Raw genomic sequence first — 15497 nt, forward strand, 5'->3', positions numbered from 1 at the left:
AGGAAGGGCCAAGAGATGAACTGTTTATATCACGTGGGGGAGGGGGAGGCCTCAGGAGTCCCTATTTAAATGGGGGACGGGTGTGATGCTGGGTTGGAGGAACCCCGTCCCTTTCCCCCAGCCAGGCCTGACCTGTGGACCATCTGGTGACCAACTATCCTGGTTTGTCTGCAACCTTCCCAGTTCGAGCCCTGAAAGTCCCATGTCCCAGTTTGCCCAGGATGGTTGGTCACTGTGGTCTTGGTCACCCCTGGACCAGTTGCAGAGAAGGCTGAGTGGCCTGATGGAGCTGTGTCAGGACAGCCTGGGAGGCCTTTCCAATTACATTAGCTTCTGGTAGCACTAGAGGGAGACGCTAGCCCTCGCCTCCCCTCCCTTTCTCCTTCCTGTGACTCCCTGGGAGATAGTGATTTCAGCAGCCAGTCGAAAGCAGGCTACACCGTGACCTACCAGGAGTGGAATCCCCAGCTGTACAGGGGCTGTCAGCACCACCTCCAGGCAAGAGCTGAGCAAGGAGGGGAGGTGGGAAGGGCGTCTTGAGTGGTTCAGGACCTGGACTCTGACAGACGGGCTGCTGTCCTGCCCAGGCCAGGACTGATTGCAGGGCAGCAGGAGGTGGGCATGCCAGAAGGGAGAGCCCTGCCTTTCCCCCTCACCATGCCCTGGTATGTGAGGGATGGGGGAGTCCCAGCCACTGGATACCTAAGCTGCTTCTCATACTCAGCGGCTAAAAATATGCAATGGCTTTGCTAAAAGGTGCCCAACGGAAACCGACAGGAGGTTTCCTATTAGGGCCGCGCCTGCTCGGGCTGGAGGCCGGATGCTATGCCTGCCATTCCAACCACCCAGTCCCAGCCTGGTACCTCCCCCCTGCCAGGGCCTCAGCCTCCACTCCATTAACCCATGTGCTTCTCAGGCCCCCAGGGCCTTGCGTTGCCCTCCCTCCCCTGCACCCACTGGGTGGCAGCATTTGGGGTTTGGTCTTGACCCCCAGAGCAAGGCCCGGGTCCTCGGCCACCCAATCGCAGCCTCACCTACTCACTGTGTGACCTTGAACAGGTTGTCTAGCTTCTCTAAGCTTTGCTGTCCTCACCTGCAAAACAAGGAGACCACAGGATCCAGAAGCCCTTGGTGGGAAGGGCTCGCGCTCTGGTTGAAGAAGAGGCCGGCCAGGACATTTGTCTGGAAGCTCATTGTGCTCACCGAGCGGAAATGTTTCTTAGGCGTGGCTGGGGTCCTGCTGGAGATTATGGTACAGTGACTGCAGGGCCCCTTGGTACAACTCCTGCCTACCTGTCAGGGTTGTAGTGACTGGGCAGAGACTCTGCTGGGCCCCAGGCTCTCAGCCAACACTGGCCCAGCCTCGGGACCCCCAGCGGGTAGATGCAGACACTGTGTTAGGTCAGGTCGCGATGGGGCCCCACGTCTGAATTTGTAACTGGCTCTCCAGGTGAACCTGTTGAATGACCAGGTCGAGAGTCGCTGACGGGGCCTGGCACAGAGCAGGCCCTCGGCCCCTGTGAACTATGTCCCTCGCCTACTCCTGAGCCTTAGCGGGCTTCCCTGTCACACGGTAATGACCTGCCCATCTCCCCTCTGGGGCCGCTGACAAGCTCAAAGAGAATCCTGGGCAGCTGCAGCTGCACAAACGGGGAGAAGATGGCGAGGAAGCCACCCCCCGTCTGGACTGCTGGCAGCCAGGGGTTGGGCAGTGAGCCATTTTGGTCCCCGGCCCAGAGGCTTCTCCTGCAAGACCAGAAGGAAAATGGTGGCGCAGGGGAGGGCAGTTCCCCCTTGCCCTCCACTCTCTGCCCTTCCCCAGGCCCCACTCTGCAAAAAAGCCTGAGAAACAGATTCTCTCCTTGGGAGATGCAAGTCTGCTAGGCAGGACATAGCCTCCGTACAATGTTCTCCTCCTCACTGGGAATTCTTCCCACAGTAGAGCTTCAACCGGCACAGCCAGGCACTCCGGACAGTCTCTCCCTGTCTCAGGGCGGTGACCCTGGCTCAGGCTTTCCTGGACTGCCAGATCGAGGATGGGGGCAGATGGGAACTCTCCCACCTGCCTTTTGGAGGCAACAGATTCAACAGGTTCCCCTTTCCCCCCATCCTTGTTACAGTATCATTCGGGCAGGTGGGCTTATGAACCACAGCCCTTGCCCAGCTTGGACGACCTTGGGCAGTGGCTGAACCTCTGTTTCCTCATCTGCAAAATGGGGATGATAGGACCTCCATAGCGTGGATGTGAGGATTGATAGAGGCTTGAAATACCAAGGAGGTCCTCAAGCAGGGCAGCTGGTAAGGGGAAGGTATCAGAAATGCGTGTTCCGGGCCTCAGATCCAGCATTCCGACTCACTGGTTTCTGTGTCCAAAGTTTGGGAAACAGAAGCCTCGCAGAGGGGGATCCCCTCATCCTTGGCTGTGGAGGCAGATCACCTTGGAGCTTAACAAATGCCTCCAAAGCCCAGGCCACCCCCCAGATTCATAGGATCAGAATCTCGGTGAGTGTCCATGAGGGTGACTCCCTTCCCTGTGAACCTGCTGCCCTTTCCTCCAAGAGACCCCCTCTTTCCAGCTGGCAGACCTAGCTGGCCGGTTGGCATATTTTCTTTGATCCCAGGGGAAATGGAAGCCATTTCCTGGAGTCTCCACATTGATCACCAGCCAGCCCCACCTGAGCACTTAACAGACCTCCAGCGTAGTAGAGGCTCCCCTGAGGACTGGCGGATGAAGGGGTGCTGGGAGGGGCCAAGGGCAGTGAGGGCAGGACTTGGGAAGTAGCCTGCTGCTGAGTCTGGGATAAATCCTTGATGCGGGGCGAGGAAGGCTCCAGGCTGGGGCAGCTCAGGGCACCAAACAGTTATTGTCAGTGACAGGATTTGAATCCAGTGCTCACTTACTCAGAAGCTCAACCTTTGTTCCTGTCCATGCAGTATGCTCTGCCTCACTCCTACTGAATCCCAGGTTCCCAGCCTGAGCTTTTCTGGTCAACATTCAACTACAGCCCCTATTTATCCATCACTTATGCCAGGCCAAGGGATGCAGCGGGAGGGAACAAGCCACAGTGTGACCTCAGGGAGCCTTGGGTTTAGGATGGGGGCAGACTTTAATCAAAGGGTCACACAAATCTGTAATTACGCAGAGGCCAGCGGAGGGAGGATGTCGGGAAAGACAGGTTGAGGAGGTGACATTTCAGTCGTGACTTTAAAGGCTGAGTGCGCAAGAGCGAGCAATGTAAACAACTGGGAGGGGAAGCGCTGCAGGGGAGGGGAGCGGGCTCCCGGCGCGGGGCAGGCCCTGGGTTCTAGCGACCACCCCCGGGGCCTGTTTCCCTATTAACGAAGTGGGTGGAAACGTGCCTCACCCTCCCCCATCGGAGGACGGACGGGGGAAGGTGCCTGGGAAAGGACACGAGCGGCCCACCGAGCCCATCCAGTTGGGCCGGGGCGGGGCAGGGGTGCTCGCTGCGGGCGGCGGGGAGGGGCGGGGAGGGGCAGGCGGACCGCGCCTGGAGGCCGGGCTGGCTGGGACCCGCGGGCAGGCGCGGCGCGCAGTGCGTGCGGCTGCGGAGCGCGCGGCTCGCCGGCCGCCGGCATCACATGAGCATCCGGCCCGTGGGTGCCCGGCACCGCAGCCCTGCAGCCCAGCGGCCGCGCGCCTCCGCACGACCCTAACCATGTCTGTCTGTTGTTGCTTCTTTTTCAGGGACTATGGCAGTTCCAAGAGGAAATCAGGTAAGGGAGCCTCCGGGCGTTCTTCCCTCCAGCCTCCCCTCCCGCTTCGTGCACGCGCCGCTCCGACCCTGCGGAGGACTTTCTGGGGGCTTGTTCTCGCCCGCCTGCCCTGTGGTCCTGTGGGCCAGGGTACTCCCTGTGGTTGCCCCCCTCCTCAGTCCACGCCCCCTAAGACCTCTGGTACTCGCGCCTCCTCCTCGCACCGCGCCCCTCGGGCTCTCCCGGTGGGGGTGGGAGCGGGTGCGTGGGGAGTGTGGGGATGCCTGTGAAGGGCCTAAGCCCCCGCGACGTGTGCAGCCGGATCCTCCTCCTGGGCCTGCGGGGCCAACTCCTGGGCATCTATGTGGTTTCTCCCTCGGTCCTTCCCGCGGTGCGGCAGCGATGGAAGGGTTAATAGAAACGAGAGGCTGGGTTTTCGCCGTGGGAAGGTGAGATCCAGGACCGAAAAGGGGCGGAGGGGAAGGGAGGGGAGTCGTGCTGCAGAGACTGGGTTTTTAACGGCTGCAGCGCAGACCTTCCCCTCCTTCCCCAACTCTGAGCGCGTTCTCCACCGTGCCGGGGTGGAGGCTCTGCCCGATGGGAGGCCACCGACCCACCCTGGCATCGGCCCAGCAGGTGCCGGGCTCACTCCGAGTTTGCGAAGCGGGTGGAGACGGGGAGCGTCGGGGCAGGTCCTTGGACGCTGGACGCTGTGTGCTGGGCGCAGTCGGCTGGGGTCAGAGGAGGATTCTCTCTGGGTGGGGGAGGAGGGACTAGGCGAATGCCAGCACGTGGGCGGGGTGCAGTTAATTGGGAGAGGGTGGCCCCTTGTACTTAGGGCCGTGTGTACTGGGAGTTGGGGCGGGGAAGGGAATGCAGCGATCTATGTGGGCTTGTGTGTTGTCCGTATTTATGGGGGTGGTGAGTTATGGGGGTGCGCAACCATCTGGGGCTCTGGCCTTGGGGATGTGGGAAGTGTGTATGAACCCCTGGCTTACATTAATGGCTCACGTTGTAGGGAGATACTTGTGTCCAGGTGCTTTGAACTGTGGATCAGAAGAGGTCTGTGTGCCTGTGTGTGATGGATGGGCTGTGAATTGGAATAGTTGCGATTGCATGGTGCGTTTCTGAGTGTGAGTCCGTATGTTTTGTGTGTATAAGTGCTTATATATTCACTGGGATGAGGAAAGATGTGTCCTGGCTTACATATGGGGGGAACATGTGTGTACAGGGGGTTGTGTGTGTTCATGTGGGGCTTCATAGTTGTGTGCTCTTGAGGGTATGTTTACTTGTTTGGGTGTGTGTGTGCCAGTGTGTTAGGATGTATCCAGTTGTGCGTTGGTGTGTGTTTGTGTCTAGCTGTGGGATGAGACTGCGTGTGCACACATGCCTGTCACCTGGGGAGGGGTGCTTCAGGTATGCCCGCCCCTGGTGCAGAACAGCATTTCCTCCATGAACAGGGGGTGAGGCTGCCTCATGAACTTGAGGAATTGCAGCATCTCCTCAGCTGTCACTTGCAGCCCGAGCCATAGGTGGGGGAACCTGGAAGGAGCGGCAAACATGGGATTGCGTTCTGTCACACCGCTCTCCCCAAGAGAGGTGTAGTGGCTGGTTGAGCCTGGGCTCAGATTCTTTTTTTATAAATTTATTTATTTTTGGCTGCGTTGGGTCTTCGCTGCTGCACGCGGGCTTTCTCTAGTTGCAGCGAGGGGGGCTACTCTTCCTTGTGGTGTGCGGGCTTCTCATTACAGTGGCTTCTCTTGTTGCGGAGCACGGGCTCTAGGCGCGCCGGTTTCAGTAGTTGTGGCGCACAGTCTCAGTAGTTGTGGCTTGCAGGCTCTAGAGCACAGGCTCAGTAGTTGTGGCACATGGGCTTAGTTGCCCCACGGCACGTGGGATCTTCCCGGACCAGGGCTGGAACCCGTGTCCCCTGCATTGGCAGGCAGATTCTTAACCACTGTACCACCAGGGAAGCGCTGGGCTCAGATTCTGGCTCTGTGTGACCTCAGGCAATTTTCATAACCTCTCTGCCTCGGTTTTCTCTCCCTAAAAAAAACACAGATAATGATGGTCTCTACCTCACATGTAGAAGATTCAATAAGTTAATGTGGAAAAGTCCGTAGGACCCAATAACTGCTGTAGAAGTGTCAGTTTATTGTCGTCAGCATTACCTTCTGAAGCCCTGGGACCCTGGGTGAGTCCCTTCTCTACTCTAGGCCTCAGTTTCCAGCTATAAAGTCAAGGGCTGGGCCTCATAACCTCCCAGCTGCCCTACCCTCAATCTCTAAGGCTCAGGTTCTATGCTGCTTCCTAAGCAAGACAGGGCCCCACCCAGGGAAAGCTTCCCTGGTTTCTCTGCCTTCCACTCTCCAGCCAGGAAAGGGATGGATAGAAAAATTTAATTTACGCTGCTTATGATAATGGCCACTTAGTGTCATGGTTAAAAGTGCCAGGTCTGGAGCCAGACTGCAGGAGTTCAGAGTCTGGCTTTTCAGACCTTGGGCAGACTTCCTACTCTCTCCGACCCTGTCCTCCCTTCTGTAAATTGGGGATAATATTCTTATCCATCTGGTAAGGTTAATTTTATGTGTCGACTTGGCTGTGCCCTGATATTTTGTCAAGCGTTTTTTCTGGATGTGTCTGTGAAGGCGTTTGTTTTTGAATGAGATTCACTTTTAAATCAGTGGACTTTGAGTAAAGCAGATTACCCTCCCTAATGTGGGTTGGCCTCATCCAAACAGTTGAAGACCTTTAGAGAAAGACTGACCTCCCCCAAGCAAGAAGGAATTCTGCCAGCACCTTTGGACTTGAACTGCAACTCTTCCTTGCGTCTCCAGCCTGTCAGTCTACGCCGTCAGGCTGTGGGCTCACCAAGCCCCCCGAATCACGTGAGCCAGTTCCTCTCTCTCTCTCTCCCTCCCTCCCTCCCTCGCTCGCCCGCTCTCTCTTGCTCTCTCTCTCTCAATATTCTGTTCTGTTTCTCTGGAGAACCCTGATCAATACACACCTTATATGGTTATAATTAAATTACATAAACTTCTATATGTAAGTGTGCTTGGACCACTGCCTACAGTGAGAACTGGACAGTTCTCCCAAAGTGCTAGCTACTGTTATTATTTAGTGAGCATCTACTATGTGCTGGCAACTTTACATATATTTCTTAATTTGCTGCCCAGAGCCATGTTGCATGGTGGCTGGTAGGATTTGCATTTCACAAATGAGAAGCTGTGTCTCCGAGGGTGGCTGCCCGGAGTCTGTGGCAAAGTGAAGGTTTGAGTTCATACTTTGGGCTTCACTCAGTGATGAAGCGCGTGAAGCTTCCCAAGGTCGCTCCAGTCAGGGATGTTTGCGTGGAGAACATGAATGCTTGTTCCCTGGTCATTTCTTGTCACATTTGAGTCCTCGAAGCCCCAGCTCATCCTTGGAGGATCTCTTGGAGGGATCTCCTGTTGAGCACAGAGCCAGGACTACAAGGCAGGCCTGGGGAGGGTGGAGTCAACAGGAAGGAAGTTCTCAGGCAGCTGACAGCCTCACAGAGGACGCAGGACTGGCGACCTTGAGACCCCAAAGACAGTGTAGCCTCAAATTTATTTCTGCTCCTTCGCTCCACAGAACCTGCTCCTTCCCGTATCTTCCTTCTCGCTCCATCCACCCTGTTGCTCAAGCCCAGCATCGGAGAGGTCATCCCTGACTTCTCCCTTCCTCTCACTTGCCCACCTGACCTCCAGATCCATCCCCTTCTCCCACCTCCACCGTCACACCTGTTGGAAGCTCCCTTCGTCTCTCAGGAGGACCCCAGCTTCCTCCTCAGCCTGTCTGCTCCCAGCCCAGCCCCTCCACACCGCAGCTAGAGTGAGCTCTTCCACACATGGATCAAATACTGTGCTTTTCTGCCTAAATTCCAAGATTTCCCATCCCACCCAGAAAAACTCCTTATCCCGGGCTTGCAGAGCCGTGTGTGCTTTGGCCCCTGCCTGCCACCCTGCCCCAGGCTCTGCCCTCATCCCCGTCCCCACTTCCCACCCCAGCCCTCTGCTCAGCTGCGCCCATTACCTTCCATTCCTTAAACACTTCGGGTTCGTTCTCTCCACACAGTCTTTGCATTTGCTGTTCCCTCTGCCTGAATACTGTTCCCCATTCTTCCACATGGCTAGCTCCTTAAGATTTCTGCTTGTCACCTCAGAGAGGCTGCCCCTACCTCCACTGTCTAGCTGCCCCTGTAGGTCTCCCTGCTTCTTGCACATCACTAACCGCACTCTATCTTGTGGGTTTTCTTGTTCATTATCTGGGTCCCACCACCTTGGAGGCAGAGACCTTGCGGCAGGGCTCGCACCAGTAGCAGGGTCCCCTGGTGCTTGTTGAATGGGAGGGTGGATGGAAGAAGGCGTGGGTGCATGAATGACGCTGCAGGTCAGGAAAGAGAGGTTGCTAAAGCCTCAAGTCAAGAACGTTATCCGGGAAAAGGAGGAGTTTTTCTGATTGGGGTGGAGAGCGGGGGCTTTGCTAATCGAGAGACAGCACTTGCGCAAAGATGGGGGAGCAGGACCCAGTGCAGCTTGTTTGCAGACCAGATACTGCAGCTGACCTTATTGAGCACCAGCTGTATGCCGGTACCGCGTAAAGTGTTGAGGTTATAGGAATGTGCCTTTCTGCCCTCGGGGGGTTTGCAGTCCGCTCTGGGTGATGAACTGTGCAGACAAGAATGTACTGTTGGACAGGGAAGCAAGGAAGTGGCATGGTTCCCTGAGGAAGAGCAGTCCAGGCCAAGGGCACAGCCAGTACAAGGGCCCAGGGGTGGGAGGTCTGCGGCTGGGTGGAACGTAGGGAGGCCAAGGTGTTAGGAGGGGAGAGCAGCCATGTCGTGGGGATGCGGCAGCAGCAAAGACCGTGTAGGGCCTTGCCAGCCATTTTAAGGATTTTGGCTTTCACTGTGAGATGAAGAGCCCCTACGGGGTTCTCAGGAAAGGGGGACATAATCTGACTTAGATCCCAGAAGGATTTTTCTGACCGGTGAGTGGAGATGGTTAAGGGGAGGAGACAGGTGATGAGAGGATGAGGACTCTGGCAGCAATGGAGGGACGAGATGGATTTCCATGATCGGGTGTGGGCCGTGGGGGGCAGTTTATGTCAGATTGCCTGGGCTCCCGTTCTCAGCCACACGACCTTGGGCAGATCACCTGAGCTCTGCGACCTCACTTGTTCTGTTGTATCAGTCAGGTTCAACTAGAGAAACAGAACCAGCAGGAGCTATCAGATTTCTGGCAAGGAACTGGCTGATGTGATTGGGGGCAGGTGAGGCAAGTCTGAAACCCAAGAGCCGACTGGGGTTGCCATCCACAGGTGAAATTCCTCCTGCAGGGAAGCCTCAGCTCTGCCTTTAAAGCGTTTCAGCTGATGGACCCAGGACCCCTCAGAGTATCAAGTGTAATTTCACTGAAAGTCAACTAATTATGAACCTGATCCCACCTGCAGAATACCTCCCCAGCAATTCCTGGATTAGCGTGTGGTTGAATAACCGGGGATTGTAGCCTAGCCAAGGTGACGCATAAAAGTGATGGACACACCCATGAAAATGGAGTAGCAGCCAGCTGCAGGAAGGTGCCGATGATTCAAGGATGTGATGCAGTTAGAGGGCTTTGTGCCGGGCCTGGCAGTAGCAAGAGCCTGTTGCTGTTAGCTGCGATTGGCCGCGCCCCCCTCCCGGTGAGCACTGCTGCGGGAGCTCAGAGGTGGGCTGGAGCAGCCCCCTCCCAGAGCAGGGGCTTCTCTTCAAACCTGAAAAGATGGGCTGGGGCGCCCAGAGTTCTGGGAAGCTGCCTGGCTCCGGCGCTGGTGGCTGGGGAGTTCCGACTTGCACCACGAGGGGGCGCAGGTGGCCACGGATCCTGTGAGACCATCCTGGCCCTGGGATTGTGTCTGAGGCCCCATCCCACCCAGGAGTCCTGTGATGAGCTGCAGCTCGTTTATATGCAAATGAGGTTGCTCAAGAGTGTTGCAAGTTTGTTCTTTCGGGCTAGTGTTGATGTTCCTCGTGAAATCCTGTTTACTTTATACTTTTCCTTGGAAACTTGGTGAGCTCTGCCTGCTTCCATTTTAGTACCATACAGTCTGCATCGTTGGATGGAGTTAATGAGATCAGCATTACTGTAGTTTCACTGCGGAGAAGCATGTCGCTTGGAGTTCAGAGTTTAGGTTTTGGCATCAGACAGGGTTTGAACTCCTGCTCTGCTATGTGTTTGCTCTATGACTGGCAGCTGCTTAACCTCTGACCTTCATGCCCCCATGTGGAAAACAGGGGTAAAAATAGTGCCTGCCTCTATTAAAGGTAAGGATTGAATTAGCAGGGGGCCCAGCGCATAGCAACTCCCAATGATAGCAGCTGCCATTGTTGTTATTTTAAGTATTGATAGGTTCAGAAAGGAGGGGAGAAGTTGGTCCTACCTTGGATTTGAGAGTAAAAAGACATGCTTGAAGCATTATTTTCATTCTTTGAGCCCAGGGTCTGGCCCCAGAGGAGACAGAACCTAGACTCAGAACATTCTGTAGAGTTAAGAACACAGGCTCTGGAGCCAGAATGCCTGGTTTTGTGTCCCAGCTCTGCCAGCTGTGTGGTCTTGGGCAAGTCCTAACTTCCCTGTGCCTCAGTTTCCTCATCTGTGGAATGGGTATAACGATAGCACTTCACCAGGTTGCTTGAGGCTTGAATATGTGTTAACACGTGTGAAGTGTCTGGTGCAGGAAACACTAAGGGTTAAGCCTCTTCTATTATGGTAGGAGGCAGCACCGTGGATATCTAGCAGAGGTCCACCGTGGAGGTCCCCCAGCAGAAGGGACCACTGGCTTTGGCATTTGCCCTCCTGCAGGAGAGACTCCTCTCAATCAGAGGGGGAAGGCAGAGTGTGTACCATCTCATAGTTGCCAGTCAGCCTCCCAATAACCTGGGCAGGTGGTCTTGTCCCCCTTTTAAAGACCAGGAGAGGTAGGTTCAGGAACCTGCCCGAAGTCACCTAGCCAGGTAGATGCAGGATTCGAATCTGGTCCTTCTGATCCAAACCTCTTTCCACTGAAGTCTGTTCCCTCCTAAGCTAGGACCCAAGGGATCCACAGGTGAACAGGACTGGGCCCTGGAGACCTCTAGCAGGAGGTTCCACAGACTGAGAGAGGGACTTCCCCAAGAGAGCCCCCCACTGCGGTTTCTAGAAGGAACCCATTGGTCACCAGGGATTCTTAATTGGGTAAAGGGTCCCTTTACAGGGTGTGACTAATATCCCCTTAATCTCTCTTTGTCTGAATTTGATCTTTAATAAGGTGTATTTGTTTTAAAGCAAAACCTGCCCATAGGTTCTGGCTACTATAAAAAGTTAGTCTACCCTCCTCGTTTTATAGAGGAAGAAACTAAGAGCGGGCCTGCCACCTGCCCAAGGTGAGGGGTTGGGCAGAACCTGGCTTCCTGCTCATCACATTCCCACCAAACCCTGGAATGAGGCGGAGGTGTGAGGAGGGCCATGGTGAAGCAGAGAGAGCAGGTCTGTAAAGCCTCTGGTCCCTCGTCTTCCCACAGGATGAATGCCTCAGTAGGACAGAGAGCAGGGCCAGGCTCTCTCTTGGCCCCCGGCCTGCTCTGCTCACCAGCCACAGAGGGAGAAGAGCAGAGACAAAGCAGACGGCAGCAGCCTTCACGCCTCTCCCGGAGGCTTTCATTTCTCTTAAGCGATTGATTGCTGGTCTCCGGTCTCCGGCCCCACAGAGGTCACAGCTCAATTGAGAAAGCAGGATGCTCTCAGTGATTCATTGATGAAGGCAGGGCAGGATGGGTTGTGACCCACAAGCAGCGGGAGTCAAATAGAAGGGGCTGGGGACGGTGGGGGGGGGGGGTACTAGCCAAGATGGGAGGGGCTGAAGATGCGTCCTGGAGGATGGAAGGGGTTGCGATGAGCAGAGGGGTGGGCAGACGCCCCTGGTAGAAGGGCCGGGCCTGAGCAAGGACTTGGAGTCTGGGATGTGATTGAGAAGTTTGAGGGAAGAAGAGATGTCTAGCCTGACAGAAGTGAAGGGCTAGGGAAGGGGAAGGCAGGAGATGTGTCTGGAAAGGAAACCTGGGAGAGTGTATCAGCAAGGCTTTTCCTTTTTTTTTTTATATAAATTTATTTTACTTTATTTTTGGCTGCATTGGGTCTTAGTTGCTGCGCAGGCTTTCTCTAGTTGAGGTGAGCAGGGGCTACTCTTCGTTGTGGTGCATGGGCTTCTCATTGCTGTGGCTTCTCTTGTTGCGGATCATGGGCTCTAGACGCACGGTCTTCAGTCGTTGCGGCACGCGGGCTCAGTAGTTGTGGATTGCAGGCTCAGTAGTTGCCACGCAAGGGCTCAAGAGCGTAGGCTCAGTAGTTGTGGCGCACGGGCTTAGTTGCTCCGTGGCACGTGGGATCTTCCCAGACCAGGGCTCGAACCCGTGTCTCCTGCATTGGCAGGCGGATTCTTAACCACTGCGCCACCAGGGAAGTCCCAGCAAGACTCTTGCAAAGCTTTCTTTTCTGCCCGAGCCATCCATCCTCAGGGAGAAAGGCCCAGGCTGCTTAGAGAACACGGCCAAGACATTACTGGCACCCTCCAACGGCCAAAAGTGAACGTGTCTTGTGAAGGCGTCATGTTCTGGCACGTCTTACCCGGGTTGGTGTTTTTAAATAATTTTTGTTTTCGTGGCTCTGGGTCCTCAGCCTGATGTCACCCTGGAGTTCAAAGCCAGCTAATTGGAAGTGAAAGGAGGCTGATTGATTTGGCTGTTCCACAGCCAGCCAGTGTGACAGCAGTGTGATGGAGAAAGTGTGTGTCTGTGCCACGACTCCCCTGGCACTGACCTACTGGCTTGCACACATAAAGCAGGGGCGAGGGAGGTGAGGGCTCCCCGAATCCTGGAATCACGTATCTCACTCCCGGGAAGGAGGCAGCTAGCTGGTATGTGGCCTTGATTCCCTCTGCCCTGCTTGCTTAGCTTCTTTCTGCTCCCTCATTCCTATCACCCGACCTCTCCTGCTGGGGTAATGAGAAGATGGTCTGGAAGGGGACAGCGTGGGCAAAGGCCCAGAGGTATGCTGAGAGTCCTGAGCCTGCTTGTTGAAGTGCAGATTCCCAGGCCCTGCCCAGACCTACTGAATGAGCGTCTCTGGGGGCGGCGGCCAGGAACACCAGGCAGTTTTGATGGGCTCCCCAGGGATCCTGAGATAGAGGCGGGGTTGAATTTGGGGTGGGTCGTCCACGTGGGTTGATGGCAGTGTTCGGGGTATTCAGGCAGTGAGGAGGCAGCAGGATCGGACCCCCAGGATGGGGCTGCTCCTGGAGGGTGCATTTAGTTGTGTCCCAAGTTGGGGGTGGGGGGCAGAACCAGTATGGGAAGGGGAGCGCAGTTAGAGGACAGAGAACAGTGGCCTGGCATTCGGGGCCTTGGAGAATGGCTCTCCACTGGGCCTGCCCAGCCACTAGCTTCCCTTCTGCCCTAATCAGGAGGCTGTGACGAGACCCCCGTCTGCCTTTTACTTCCACAAGCTTTTCCTCTTCAGAGGAGGAGACACCCACATTCTGGTCCAGCAAAGAAATGCTTCCCACCACGGCCCTCAGCCAGAAAATAACTTGTTCCCCACTTGGGCTTTTTGGCTTATAAACATGTGACAAACGAGGCAACATTTCCAGTAACAACAAAGCCAATGGAAAAACAAGGATTTGGGGGAAATGTGCATTATTTATTGTTTTAGCACCTTTTTCTGATCTAAAGTTACTTTGTTTAGAAATAGAAATGTGGCGTGTGTAACTCAGTTGGCTTGTGACATTTTTATAATTGGTCAGTTTTGAAATGTGATGGCAAAGAAAAATTTTCCAAAGTTTCAGTGAAACTTAGAAGTTTGCGGGGGAAAAAGTGTTTTTCCCCAACTCTTTCTGCTTTACTCTCGAGATCTTGTCATTGCCACATGTGACCCAAGCAGCTGGTATGAAGATGGATTTTCTTAATGTTAGAACTGGATTCTATTTTTTTTTTTTTTTGCGGTACGCGGGCCTCTCACTGCTGCGGCCCCTCCTGCTCCAGACGCGCAGGCCCAGCGGCCATGGCTCACGGGCCCAGCCACTCCGCGGCATGTGGGATCCTCCCGGACCAGGGCACGAACCCACGTCCCCCGCATCGGCAGGCGGACCCTCAACCACTGCGTCACCAGGGAAGCCCCCAGAACTGGATTCTTGTACCAAGAAAATTGGGCCGTGGTAGAAAGTCCCTTCACTTCCTTGTGCTCAGAAGGAAGAGCCACCACCTCTTCGAGATGCTTCCTCCCAATGTTGCATCTGGCCAGTGGATGCCGTGTTGTAGGAAAAGGCCCCCTGCAGGTTTCTGGGAGCTGCCTTTCCTGTTAGCCAGGGTCTCCCCCTGGGCCCTGGACCACCTTAGGCTCCCTGAGTGTTGGGTCAGGGTCAGAGCTGGGTACATAACTGTTCCCGGAAGGAAGGTGAGGTCCTTGCAAAGCTGTGATGACAGGCTAGTGATAAGAGGCCAAATTAGGACTCTCTTGGTTGGCAATAGCCCCCCCCCCACCAACCGGGGAAACCTTGCAAACATGGCAGATATTAACATCTTTTGTCCCAGATCTGTCTGGGTGGGGCAGTTTCTCCTGGTCTGTCACCTCTTGGCCGTATACTGTCCCTCCCTGGAGCCTAGTGGCTCTGAGAGCCCTCTGTCAGTTCCTCATTTGCGTTTGGTCACAGGGTTCTGAGTACGAGGGCCCTTTCCCCATCTTCCTCAGTGACCACTGTTTCTCTCTCTGCTCTAAGCCCGGGGCTCAGTTGACACTAGTGGCAGCTCTCCCAGGGGTGAGGGTTTGGCCAAACTGATAAGAAGCAAGATTCCGAATGGATGCTGGTACCAGACTCTGCTAGGATTAGGTGGTTCCTGCCAGACCTAGAGCTGACTCACTGGCACTGGCTGTGGCTGTCATGTAGATTTGTTCAGTGAACATCTGAGTACCTCCTCTGTGCCAGGCCCTGTGGTCCAAGCCTAAGGATACCAAGGTGGATACAGTGAGGTCCGTGTCCTCAGGACTCTCAGTTGGGTCAGGGAGGTGGGAAAGTAAACAGCAGTTATGATGTGATGTCCAAGTGCTACCATGGTGGAGGCGCAGCGGGTGGGATGTGAGGGAGCCTCCCCAGGGGAGGCATAGATATGCCTGTGGGTGGGGTGCTGAGTGAGACCTTCTACCCCCGGTTCCCTGAGGTTTTAAATGAGTCGGCCCGGAGAAGAGGGTGAGCAGCTTGCAGAGGCATCTGGTCAGTCTTAGCGTTGGCTATGCAAGCGTCTCACATCCTCTAAACCGGGCTGGGGCACATCCTGCGCATCCCCCCGGTACCTGCTGGGCAGTATCTCTGCAGAGATACCACTGCAGATGGTCACTCGTTCACTAAAGTTGTTGAAGCTTAAAATGTTCTAATTATAAAATTAATACATGTGCCTGGGTTGGAGAGAACTTGCCCCAAAGGTCGCCTCTGACCTGTTCCTTATTGTTAGGAGGACTCTGGCTTCCACTGGTCTCCTAGGGGACACATGCCGTGCCTGTGACAGGAGGGCATGAATCCTGATTCCATACAGCTGCAGGGCCGTGGCCCGGCCAGCCAGGTGCTTGGCACTCGGGAGTGTTAAGTATCTGACAACAGACGGGTCTCCATTGGGGAAATCTTCATCCAGTGGGTCTCCCTCGTAGTTGATGATTCACCGGGATTGACAGGACAGAGAGAGCAGCCCTTTCAAGGCA

General features: G+C 55.3%; 1 protein-coding gene across 4 annotated transcripts in view; it reads left to right on the forward strand.

Moving 5' to 3' along the window:
- SH3PXD2A (SH3 and PX domains 2A) overlaps positions 1 to 15497 on the forward strand; it is a 233359-nt gene that overhangs the window by 150421 nt on the left and 67441 nt on the right. For 2 of the 4 annotated variants that reach the window (XM_065894056.1, XM_065894057.1), the window contains exon 6: positions 3707 to 3735. In XM_065894056.1, the coding sequence (XP_065750128.1) occupies positions 3707 to 3735 (29 nt within the window). Of the gene's footprint in view, positions 1 to 3677; positions 3736 to 15497 lie in introns of those variants that run through there. The other 2 variants (XM_065894058.1, XM_065894059.1) reach the window with 1 other exon arrangement.

Source organism: Phocoena phocoena, chromosome 16 (assembly GCF_963924675.1).
Source record: "Phocoena phocoena chromosome 16, mPhoPho1.1, whole genome shotgun sequence".
Classification (NCBI taxonomy): Eukaryota; Metazoa; Chordata; class Mammalia; order Artiodactyla; family Phocoenidae; genus Phocoena; species Phocoena phocoena.